Source organism: Podarcis liolepis (assembly GCF_965112155.1).
Source record: "Podarcis liolepis genome assembly, chromosome: 4".
Lineage (NCBI taxonomy): Eukaryota > Metazoa > Chordata > Lepidosauria > Squamata > Lacertidae > Podarcis > Podarcis liolepis.
In genome coordinates, this window is record NC_139558.1 from 56675023 (window position 1) to 56688078 (window position 13056).

Sequence of the window (13056 nt, forward strand, 5' to 3'; positions counted from 1 at the left end):
CTCCGCGAACCTCCCCCGCCCCGTCCTTCTTTCTTCCTCCCCCTCCCCTTTTCAGCGGTCCTCTCCCCCTCTCCGCCCCCCCCCCCCCGCGCGCTCCGGTGTCTGATTAAACGAGAAGGAAGTGTGGGAGTGGAGGCTGCGAAGCTCTCCCTTTAAGAGGCAGCCTGCAATGACGAATTGTTGAAATTGCCATTGCAGGATGGCATTCCACTATAAATTCATTGTTCCACCTCCTCTCATCTTCACAGCTCTCGCTCTTCTCCTCTTGTTCACATCGGCGGACTGGGGATAACGCCGCCGCCGCCACCAAACACCCATTAAACTCGGAGAGGGAGGAGGGGGAACCTTGAGAATCTGGGACCTTTCTCCCACCCCCTGGCCGGCAAGGGAGGGCTTGTTTTCTCCTACCTCTCTCTCTCACACACACATTCACTCACTCTTTCTGCCGTCCGCCTCTCCAAACCAACTCATCAACCCAAAAAACAAGGGGACGGAGGAAGCCGGCGAGACCCTCGGAGCTGTGCCAGAGCCGACCTCGCTCCCGTCGGATGACTCGGTGGCCGAGAGAGCGAGCGAGAGAGAGCGAGGCGCCAAGTCCCAACTTCTCCGATGCCTCCTGGCTGCTGCGAGAGCCGCGTCTCCCTCCCACCGATGCGCTCTTGACTCGTCCGGCGAAGACTTCTCCAGCCTTTTGTTTTCCACCAGCCTGTCCCGTTCGCGCCCCGATCTGCCCGATCTCCCGCCCGGATCGCCGACCCGGCAATCGATTATCCGTCTGCTGCTGCTGCTGCGGAGCCCACCATGCTGCTGAAGTTGCCTTGCCCTCCGCTGCCGGCGCTGCTGCTGCTTGCAAGCTTGCAAGCGGCTGCCTCGGCCGCCGGAGTTTCCCCGGCAACTTCAGCACCTGCCTATGATAAAGCCGTGCAGCTCTCCAAAGCAGCAGCAGCAGCAGCGCCGCCGGGCGCTGCGCCCCCCTTCTTCGTCCCGGAGCAGCAGCAGCAGCCACGCGGGTCCAGCGGCCTCGTGGAGCGCGTGGACCAGACGTACTCGGGGGGCGGCAAGGTGGGCTACGTCCTGTACGCCGGCGGGCAGCGCTTCCTGTTGGACCTGGAGAAGGACGCGCTGCTGGGCTCCGCGGAGCAGCTGCTCCAGGGCAAGGGGCGCTGCTACTACCGCGGAACCGTGGACGGCAGCGCACAGTCCTTGGCCGTCTTCGACCTTTGCGGCGGCTTGGACGGCTACTTCGCGGTCAAGCACGCCCGCTACACCGTGAAGCCGCTGCGTCTGGCAGACGACGGCGGGGAAGGGGCCGAGGAGGAGGAGGAGCCCGCCCGGGAGCGCATCTACGACGGGGAGTCCGCGCGGGTGGCGCACCTCTTCTCCAAGGAGCACTTCAGCTTCCAAACGGTGCCTTCTCGGCCCAGCTGCGAGACGCGCGGCTCGCCCAAGGTGCCCTTTCTGGACCAGAAGAAGCTGGGCCTGCGGCAGGAGGAGACGGATTTCACCACCAGGGCGGCGCTGTCGGGAAACTTCTCCCCGCCGGCCGGCCTCCGAAACAGAAAACGGCGCTCCATCTCGCGGGCCAGGCAGGTGGAGCTTCTGCTGGTGGCCGACGACTCCATGGCCAAGAAGTACGGCAAGGGTCTCCATCACTACCTGTTGACCTTGGCCACCATTGCCTCCCGTCTCTATGGACACGCCAGTATTGAGAACCCCATCCGCCTGGCGGTGGTGAAGGTGGTGGTGCTGGGGGACAAGGAGAAGGGCTTGGAGGTGAACAAGAATGCGGCCACCACCCTCAAAAACTTCTGCAAGTGGCAGCACCAGCACAACCAACTGGACGACCAGCACGAGGAACATTACGACGCTGCCATCCTCTTCACCCGTGAGGTAGGTTTGGGAGGAGGCCGTGGCTGAGGGATCCCACTCAGGCCTCCGCCAGCCTTGCGGAGCTGGGTTCATCACCCTCAGCTTCATTCTTCTGCTTCACTGCAGGTGTGTTGGACTTGATGACCTAAGAGGTCCTCTCTTGGGCTTTATGAATGTATGTGATTGTATTGCTGCTTTTTCTTTCTTTTTAAATTCATCTCTGGATGTAAATGTCCAAAGGTTTCCTAGATGCCGTCTTAAGAATCCAAAGTGCTACTGAAAACACCTGTTTGCCATTGGGTTCAATAGCACTAATGCTAAGGTGGTGTCACATCAGGTTTAGTAGATACTTGAGGTTCCAGTAATAATTCCAAGCATCTGCTAGGGAGCCTGAGTGAAAGGGGAGATGATAGATAGATGATAGATAGATAGATAGATAGATAGACATATGGATAGGGAAGCCCAGGGTGCTTCCACACAGCAGCTTATTGTCGACTCGGTGTTGCTCCTGTGCCCAAGTTCTGCACAGCATTCATGTGATGTGCTCATCAAAAGGTGTCCGCTGTTATTTTCCCATTTATTGTAGGCTTACTGTTCCTGCAGAAAACTAAAGTTTTGCTTGTTGTTGTTTTTTTAAAAAATCATTGGAAATAGTCACTCTGGATTCAGTGTGGAAGGGGGAGGATAGGTTGGCAATTGAATGAGAATATCACATGTGCAAAAGTTGCATGCATGAGCAGTGCTGGGTCCACAATGAACTGTTGTGTGGAAGTGCCCTTGTTTCCAAACAAAATAAAAAACAATTGGGTCATGTGTCCATTTGAGATGCAGCATCCTCCTGCACTCATTGCACTAACCATGAGATGTTTCTCCCACTGGTGCACAGATTGGAAGTAGAACCGTTGGAGCTCTGTGTGCTGATGGTGGAGAACTGATGCAATTCATGTTGTAGCAAAATCAGGATCTTAAACAGGTGTTTGTAAACACAGTTGCCAACCAGAGGTTTTTGGAAATTATCAGGCCATTGGTCCACCTAGTTCAGTACTGTCTACACTAACTGGCAGCTTCAGGGTTTCATACAGGGGTCACTTCCCAGTCCAATGAGGAGGTGCTGGGAATTGAACCTGGGACCATTTGCATGCAAAGCCTGTGCTCTAACCACTGAGCTATGACCTATCACAGCAATTATGATCTTTAAATCCTGCCCAGTGAGCAGAAACTTGCCTTCTGGCTCTTCTGTGCCAAAGACATCCCTGACACCTGGTAGTGCAGAGAGAAAGTATGTGCATTGCTCATCTTTCAACAAGCTCTTCCAAGATTCATGTCCTCATTCCACCTACAACCTGTTAACTTTCTCATAAGGCTGTCATGTGTCCATAATTTGCATAGAATAACCATTAGGAGATTCTTATTATAGGAGAGCAAGCTTGTTAGGATTTTAAAAAATAAATAAAAGTAAGTTATTTTTCTATTGATGTTGCTCCTGAACAGCAATGAATATCCCTCTATTAAGATGACACAACACATTTCTAGCCAAACTTATACCCAGTGCTGAAGCTCACCTAAATTTTCTGTTGGGTGGTGGTGGAAATGAGCCCATTTAAGTAATAAGATAAGGCACTGGTAGGCTTGCCAATCTTTCAGTGTATCTACCAGATGAGAAGAAGAACTATGAACACCTCTGGCTCAAATCCCAGTCTGACTCTGTTGAGATTAGAGGGAAAGGAAAATGTGTGAGGTGGCCTCAGGGAGCTCACAACTTCCTTGCTTAGTTGCTGGTAATTTAACATGGCATTTCCAGCATAAAAAGAAAGTAGCAATAAAACCGGAGAGGCGCAACATGTGTGGCTCAAGAGAGGGGAACGTAAATTCAAACCACATGTAAACATAGCTGCAGAAAAGTGGTGCACCAAGGTAGGCGAGGGGTGGAGCTCTAATGCCTCATTATCCACAGCGTGGAAATTGGTCTCCTAATCTGTTAGAATTCTGAACTGGCAAGGGTTCTCCATACAGCTTTCTGGATGAGTGCTGAGTGATAATCCAGCAGCACTGGCTGAACTAGTTAAGGGGAGTGGTTCCAGAGGAACATGTGACACTGTTTATGCAGCAGAACTTTTCAACATGAATGTCCCCTTCAGCATGTTCTTCCGCTTTTCCTTCTTTAATTCAGAAAAACACATAACTTTCCATTAGAGTTCCCTTCCTCCGCTACATCACAAGAGTGCCAGGAAAAAGAGAGGCTTGGGATAGTTTGTGGAATGAGTTACTCCAGTGAAGGAGTAAGGAGAGAGACAGAAAAAGCCCTCGTATGTTTATTTATTCCTCCAAATACTTGAAATATTATGGTGTTCCTGTCGTGCTGCACTTGTGCTGTATGTTCTCTCTGTTGATGTCCAAAGCCATTTGTTTTCAACCATGAACTCAGGAGTCTCCTGAGTTCAACCCAGATTTTTATCAACACAAACAAAATCTGACATGCTTTTCTAGGCTCCTTTGAGACTAGCTTCCCTCAATCTGATTCTGCAGCTTATATAAGCAAGTCGTTTGATGGTCCACCTGATTTTAGAAAATTGCTTTGGAGAGAACAGAGCTTGACAACTTGCATTTTTCTCAGTACAGTCGCACACATATGCATGCACTAGAGTTTCCCAGGGAAAGGGATCTAACAAGGTGGCAACTCAGTACTCTTAAAGACAAGTCTTTAATTACTGCACATCAGGGATGACCAATGTAGTCATAGCTTGTAGGAGCAGCAATAGCTTTTAGGAGCAGTCCATATTACCAAAGTGGGATGGTCCACTTCAGATATATAACCAATTCAAATAGACATATAGATAGACAGCCATTATACCTTCAGAACATGAACTGGATGTGTACATGGTGGAATAGTCATATGAAATTGCCATCTAGAGCACAAATCCTTTGTGTATAAAATCAACAAAAAGCGCTGTGGCACCTTAAAGGTTAACACATGCCATCAGCTTTCTTTCTTGGACTAGAATCCACTTTCTCTTCTGATGAAGTGGACTCTAGGCCATAAAATCTTACATTGTAATAAATGTGTTTGGTGCCACAGCAATCTTTGGTTTTTACTGCAACCCTATACAGCTACTCTTCTGGACGTTTTGTGCAGATATAATCACATGGATCACTGTGCACTAGCTGACCCACACAAGTTGTTTGTCATTTTTTTTTGTTCAGTCCTTGAAGAAGGGTAAAAATGGACTACTGACTTATTGATTTGTGTTGTAATACACCAACTTGTAATGAAGAAGTTGTGTGGGCCTTTCATTGGGTATCTACTGTGATGCTCAACCCTTACTCAACCTTACTAATTCTCTCACTAAATCATTTTGAAAACTTTGGAATGAGATGGTTAAGTTGCAGGTTGGAGGTTCATCAAAACAATATAGAGGAACATTATGTAGAAGAAACAAGAACCATACATTTTGCCCATGTGAGTTTTGCCTTGTCCCACTGACATTTCTTTTGAGCATTAACAAGGGATGCAGATTTTGCAACAAAGTTAATGGCCAGACATAGCGTTCCTTGTCTATGCTGTCCTTGCAAGGGGTAACTGAAACACGAGAACTGTCACATCTTCTGCTCACTTCAGTTCTGTTATCTCAGATTATATAAACTGATGTCGAAATCTGGCATTTTCAGTTCATTGGAGATACATCTGAATTGATTTTCCTCAATTAAAAAAACAATCGAGGGAAGAAAGAGAGGTGTCCAGGAATGAATAAATGTGCATAGGTCTTCATCTAATGGCATTTGAAGTGAATGATTCACTGTTCACATTTGCAGACTGTAAACACGAAAAAGAGTTAAAAGGTAAAAGTGTCAGAGGAGAAACATCTCACAGGGCACAGGGCTTTTTCAAGCCTACTAGTGTTTTTTGTGGAGGTTTTTTCTTCCCATTTTTGTTTTTTCAACAAGACGAGAAGTAGCAGCAATTGGCATGAGTGTTCAACTTTTACAACTCTGTTTTGAAAGTATGAAGTCGGTTGCTTAGCAACTAGACGCTTAGCCACAGTACCATGTTTTGATGGGCTCCGAATGCTGCTCTGTTAAGTTTTTGTATACCCAGATGCCTTCTTCTAAATTGCTTGTTTTTCGGTTGTGGATCAAATGTGTGAGGTACACTTTCCATCCCTGTTTATTATTCAAGGCCACTTTGAACTTCAGTAGACTAATATTTGCATATCATCTATCAAATGAACCCACCACAATTAGAATTAGGTAGCAATTCAATTCAATTCAATTCATGTCTAAAGGCAAATCTATCAAATGGAAAAGCAGGCATTGTTTGAAATTTGTGCTGGGTATCTGAATTTGCAGTTCTCCAACCAATGTTTAAAAAATGCATATATTAGAGGAAAGTGTGCAGAAAATGGGTAATATAGAAATAATAATATAGGGGAAATTGTTTGCAGAAATCAGTCAAAACTGCATATAACAGTAAGCTTATTAGCAGAAATTGTCATGAAAATGCTGATGAATTTTCACAGTGATTTTTTTAAATCACAAATTGCTCCAGAAATGTGGAGAACTGAATTTAAGACTGGAAAAATGAGAAACCAAGATAACCTAAATGGACAGATTGTTCCATCCCTAAACCCACTATGCAAACAATTCTTCATGCCTAACTTTATGTTCATTAAATATTCAGATTGCCATAGGATGTGCTCTCATGTTGTCAATGGTCTATAACACGAGTGACTAACAGATGCCACTGGAATACAACCTTCATAATTCCTGGTTTGGGGGCTGTGTTGACTGGCGGGAGTGGAAGTCCAACCATATCTGGATGGCCACAAGTTAACCATATCTTGTTGTTGTTTAGTCGTTTAGTTGCATCCGACTCTTCATGACCCCATGGATCAGAGCACGCCAGGTACTCCTGTCTTCCACTGCCTCCCACAGTTTGGTCAAACTCATGTTGGTAGCTTCAAGAACACTGTCCAACCATCTCGTCCTCTGTCGTCCCCTTCTCCTTGTGCCCTCCATCTTTCCCAACATCAGGGTCTTTTCCAGGGAGTCTTCTCTTCTCATGAGGTGGCCAAAGTATTGGAGCCTCAGCTTCACGATCTGTCCTTCCAGTGAGCACTCAGGGCTGATTTCCTTAAGAATGGATAGGTTTGATCTTCTTGCAATCCACGGGACTCTCAAGAGTCTCCTCCAGCACCATAATTCAAAAGCATCAATTCTTCGGTGATCAGCCTTCTTTATGGTCCAGCTCTCACTTCCATACACCTCTAGTCTTCAGAAATTCTTGTTTTGAAAGCATGTAACATTTATCAGAATACAGGCTGTTTTAAAAATGGAGTTACTAGTTAAACATGTGTTTATTTACTTGTTATGTAGCAACACTTTTTCTTGTGACATTTTATCATGGTGAACTTTTAAGCAGTGGTCAGAATCCCCCCTCAAATTGGTGAAACTAGTTCACTGAGCCTAAAGGGGGATGTGCAGTGTGTTTGTCTCACCAAGTTCCACTTGCTCTGTAATAAATTTGCTTAGTTAGCTTCAGACCTTTGTACTGCAGAGGATCATGCCCTGCTTTCTTCACTCACTTGGCCATCTAGGCTTGAGGGGTTCTGCACTTGCTCTGTAACAACAGCGCATGCATGCCCACAGCATTCCTTGTAAGCTCCCAAGACTGTATTTCATGGAAAGATCTGAAACAGTAGGTATACTGACTTTCATGAAATCTTGTCTGCTGTTACCATTCTTCTTATCAAGGGTCTCGTGATACACTTAGGCTGCAATCCTTAATTAGGATGTAAGCATCATCAAGCACAGTGAGGCTTCCTTCTGAGTAAACATGCGAAGGCCTATTCTGTTAAGGTGGTTGCTTTGAACACTACTGAAAATGACTACAAAACTACTATTACTACCTCCAAAACTCAGCTTTCTAGCATTTATTTAGTTTCTGTGTTGAGTAACATGTGAAGAGTGTTTCTGAGGATGATACAAGTGTGTAGACGACTCAGAGTCCAACATTCAGTCACGTATTCTGCTAATCCGTGTCTCTGCTGGAATGCTGGCTTATTTTATGAGGGTTTCATAGAACTGTAGAGTTGGAGGAAAAATTTATTTACCAAATTTTGACCGCTAACTGTAAAAATGTCCCATTTTTGACTTTTCCCCTAGGAGTTGCAGTGATTGTGGTCTTGGACCACATATATACCAAGTTTTAGCTTAATAATTGTAGAAGAAGTAAACTAACAGTTTATGTCTCTGTGATGGAGTGAGTGAGTCAATAAGCCACACGGAACTTTTATTTGCACAAATACCTGTATTATTGAATTTGGTTGTTCTTTGTGAAGCTTTTTTTTTGGGGGGGGGGAAGCTTATTCTGTTGCATCCATTTCAATCTTTGTTTCAATTGATAACCTGTTCTAACTCAGTACCCTGAGACAGGTTAACAGTATTGCAGTTGGAAAAGATGTAGGAATGGGACCTGAGGTGAGAGTCAAAGGAAGTTAGAGGAACTCTTAACTGCCTTGCTATTTATCAGTGAGATTTTTCATTCCCCTTCTCCTGTTTGTTCTGTTTTCTTTATGTTTCCTGTTAACTTCCACTTTATATTTGAGCTTCCACACAATGTAAAAGCCACTTCATGGAATATGGCAACAATTTAACCTAGTAGCCTACATTGGTACAAGTAGAGTTGTTAACAGTACCATACTCAGTTCAGAGGGATTGCTTCCAAATTGGTATTATAAGACTGAAGATTGATGAGACATGTAATTTATTTGGGTTGCGTGGGTATGTAGTTGGTTAAAAGCCAGATCTGTTTAAGAACTCCTGCCAAGGGTAAGATTTTCAAATGTTCATGCCCAAGGCATTCTGCATGTTAAGTCCATTTACATTAGCCAATATGTTGAGCATCAGTCCTGTCTGCCCATGACTAATTTGGTGGTTCTGGAAACTAGTTATTTGCTGTGTTAACACTGCTTATTGACTCAAACAATGTTCTCCAGACTGCCTGTCACAAGGCAAACACATGATGGAAGAGGGTTCCAGCTGTCTAAACCAACGCCATTCTTCTCATTACTTGAGCCTGTTTCATTGTCACTCTGTAAAATCCACCAAATCTATTTCCGTCATCACCTGAGATCAATTGGAGCAGAAGCTCTGGGAGACAGAATACAGTAAGCAGTTTGGACTAAGTCCACTTATATTATTTCCCTCTCACCCTTCCCCAAGTCATGTGAAAACTGAAAGAGATGTTTCTCACAAAAGACATAAAAGTAGCCAAGTCTTGAAAGCTGGGTGGTTCAAGAACTGGGTGGTATATTCAACGATAATGTTAGCACGCCTGTCTCATTAAGAAAAACCACATATCAGCCAGAGGTCATTGCTTTGCCGTTTTCCATGCAGCACTTGTATGTGGGATCGGTTAATTATCAAAGTGAAAGTGGTACTGAAACTTAACAGCAAGTGCTGAGTTATCCAAGTCCTATAAATGCTAATTATGTTCAGCAAAATGCATGCTTTCTTTGGCACTAGTGACTTTTCCTTAACAAACCACTATCCCATGACAGTATTCCAGGGGATAGGCTATAATACCAAATGCCAGCAATATAGCTATAGGGGTTCTAAGTACTTAATGTCAGTTTTAACTGAGACCCTGATTGTGCTAAAATGATTGCATTTGATCTTCCTAAAGAAACTTCTCCACTGTCATTCGGGTAAATATAGGCTAGCATGCTTAAAATACGTCATTCTACTATGGTGGTATAGGATTATCTCTAAAAGAAATTATCTAGTTGTGCAACATATGAACAAACATACACTGTAATACCCTCCTTCCATCACTTCAAGTTACTGTAGGCATTGCATGGTGTACTGAAAACACTGGTTTAGTACAGATGTCATGCCAAATAAGGTAACAGGAAGATTAACTATGGTTAGGCATGGCATCCAAATGGTCAAACCATGGTTTGAAGTGGATTTATAAACCGTGCTATGGTTTATTCAAGTGTAATGCTTGACTTGACAAATAGTAGTAGCTGTACCTCCAGAGACCACTGTACCATAGAAACAAAGGGCTGAAGAGACATACAAATCAGACAGGTAGCTCTTGGTGGTGGTTCCCTAAGCATGTGGTACCTAGCACCAAATGTTGCACCGTAGTCTGCTCAGTGTTTCAGTCCATCAGCCATGCCCTATTCTAGGAGGTTTTATTTCCTCCTCCCTAGTTTTCAGTTTCTGTGTTCTAACAGTCAGCTAGTTCTGTGCCCACTGAGCAAGCTCAGACTTCATTGAGCTATTTGGACTTTGGTTCTTTGCCCTCTTAGTCCCCGTGTCCCCTCCTATTTCCCCCCCCCACCTACTTCTGCAAACATCAGGCTTCCTCTGAGTATGTTGATGCCTCCTTTTTCTATGTGGATAGTCTCATGTTGACTTCATAAGGATAGGCACTCAGAAAATGAGTTCGTTATAGGAAAATACAAAATCTCTTATCTTTAATTTTCAAATGTAACTCCTCCCCACCCCAAAATCCTGACCTCTAAGAGACTGTCAAATGAGTTACAGATTTTGTGATGTCCTGCTCATTTTTTTCCTAAATCAATAGTGTCAAGCCTTAAGTTTCCTTATGCATTGCAACCCTACATTGCATGCTTCCTGTGCTGTGACTTTGTATTGATCCAGCTACAGTACTTTGAAAGAATATCAGATAAGTTGAGGTCAGCTGCTGGAATCTTTCTTCTAAAATGCATGTGTGATACAGCGGTCTTTAGTCAAAAGGCTTAGGTAACATACCCAACTCCCTCAACCATTCCTCATAAGGCTTGGTTGCCCCCTTCTCCAGCTTGTCACTATTTCTCCTTAAATTCTACTACCCAGAATTGTACACAGTACTGCAGATCCAAGGCAGAATAGAGTGGTACTATTGCTTCCCTTGATTGGGAGACTATACTTTTGTTGATGCAGCCTAGAAAAGCTTTTGTTTGTTTGTTGTTTTGCTGGAGCATCATGCTGTCGACTAAGACCCGTCAATCCTTTTCACATGTACTACTGGTGTCCCCCATCTGCCTAAGTGTAGAACCTTATATTTGTCTCTATTGAAATTTATTTTGTTAGTTTTGGCCCAGCTCTCCAATCAGTTAAGGACACATTGGATCTCAATTCAGTCTTCTGCAGCATTGGCTACCCCTCCCAGTTTGGTGCCATCTGCAAATTCCATGAGCATCCCTTCCCTCCACCCCTGTTCTTCAATGTTCCAACAAACACCAGTCTGTAGCTGAGTCTCCAGGTCCAGAACTGGCTGTTGAAGCATCTAGATGTTAGTCCCACACTGGCCAGGACTTCCTCACTTGGTGGCTGCTTCTGATGTTTCTCACAGCCCCAGCCATAGTGGCAGATAGAATGATTGTCCACTGTATGAATGACATCTTGTCTCATTTGGCCCTTTGTCTCAGACAGCTCTTAGTTGCAAATAGATGAATGGGGGAGATACTCCAGTATGAAGCCTTTGGAGGTCTTCAGTGAGAGAGGCACTGCAGTAGGAGTCATCCCTTTGCCCCCGCACTCTGTCTTTGGCCAATCCAGCTGCCAGCCACCATACTGACCTTTTTGGTCATACTACCAATCATAAAAATTGGTCATGAAATTAGCAAAGTATTCCAGCTTTCATGAAATAGCCTGTTTCTTTTCATGAAATCCCTCCTAGCATAATCCTCTTCACACCTACTCAAAAGTAAGCACCTTTTATCAAAATAAATTTCAGCGGGAGGCCCAGTAAGTAATGTATGTGACTGTAGCCTAGCTTTTATATAAATTACATTTAAAACATTAAATTTGCTTGTTTTGCCAAATTCCTGCAAGTTGGTGAATTAGGCAGAAGCATAGCCAATGATGTGAGTTACTCATTAGATTGGTTTTATTCCTTAACTAGGCAGAGCATTTTGGATGCTTCATGAACTCGGCAATATTCTACACATTTCATGAATCGTGCAAATTATCAAATTTAGTGGCATATAGAAACATGCACGCACATCCATAAAGCAACAGTTGTTAAAGTAGGGTGTCTACAATGCCCTGTTGCCAGAATTATTAGAGTGAGAGGTTAAGAACTTGCGGCTAAGAGTCACTATGGGATAGTAACAATATAGTATGTGTGCATAATTTTCATGGAAGTGGTAAAAAGAATATTTGAATAAAACGCAAATTGTGGATTTGGAAAAATAAGGCATCATGCTGATAGGTTTCTTGCATGGTTTCTTGTAAAAACAGCAGTATTTTTATTTTTTGTATTTTAGGTAAAAAAATAATAATGGAAAGCCACTTACTCTGGTTGGAATTACTCCTAGGGAGCATCTGAATTGTTTTCACAGGTGCTGCTTTTAATCAAGGGTCTGCCACATTTACCTTTCTATGGCCTTTTTGAGCAGTTTTGGTATCTGTACATGGGATAACCTACACCATAAACTCTGAATAATTAGAAACTCACTCATTCATTGCAAGAAATGTGCTGCACATGCTGTAGAATTGCAGGCATAGAATATGCGTGCCTGACCAGAATCCATACTTGTTTCAATATTACTTTGTAGAATGAGCAATGGATAAAGTGAGCTTTAAGTAGAAACATTTCCCTTTATGTTGATGAGCATTTCAACCGCCTTATTTATGCTGTTAATGTGTTCAAACAACTCAGTGGATTGGCTCCACACTTTGTTAGTCACACTTAAATTCCCACTTACATCAGTGGGATAATCCATCGTTTCCTTTCTGATAAGGGAGGGGCAGATATCACAGCTATGGCCATGTTCTCCAGAAACGCTAGTATTAGATCTTAATTGAAAAACGTTGCTTGCCAATACATACAAAGTGTTGTTTGTCATGTCACATAATCCCAAATTAAAATGGTGCTTTCGGAAAACTTTCATGAGCAACTCCTGAAATTAGAACAGGATTGGTCACGTTTCAAACCCTGTGTTTCTGTCTGTGTACACTGTCTGCAAGCAAAAGCAGAGGACCTATCTCAATCAAAGAAAGCTGAATGGTCTCCAAAGCGTCATGTGGGATGTGTGCTGGGGGGGTGGATCAGCTGTATATCAGCTGATTCCCAGACCGTCCGTGGGCTGGATTTAGAAGGTGATTGGGCCGGATCTGGCCCCCAGGCCTTAGTTTGCCTACCCATGATTTAAAATGACAATACCTATCAAGGGT

At 44.1% G+C, this 13056-nt stretch overlaps 1 protein-coding gene across 1 annotated transcript in view; it reads left to right on the forward strand.

The window, feature by feature from the left end:
• Positions 1-244: 244 nt before the first annotated feature.
• ADAMTS5 (ADAM metallopeptidase with thrombospondin type 1 motif 5) overlaps positions 245-13056 on the forward strand; it is a 52233-nt gene continuing 39421 nt past the window's right edge. The window contains exon 1 of the mRNA XM_083500343.1: positions 245-1890. Within this exon, the coding sequence (XP_083356469.1) occupies positions 802-1890 (1089 nt within the window). The 5' untranslated portion in view covers positions 245-801. The remainder of the gene's footprint in view (positions 1891-13056) is intronic.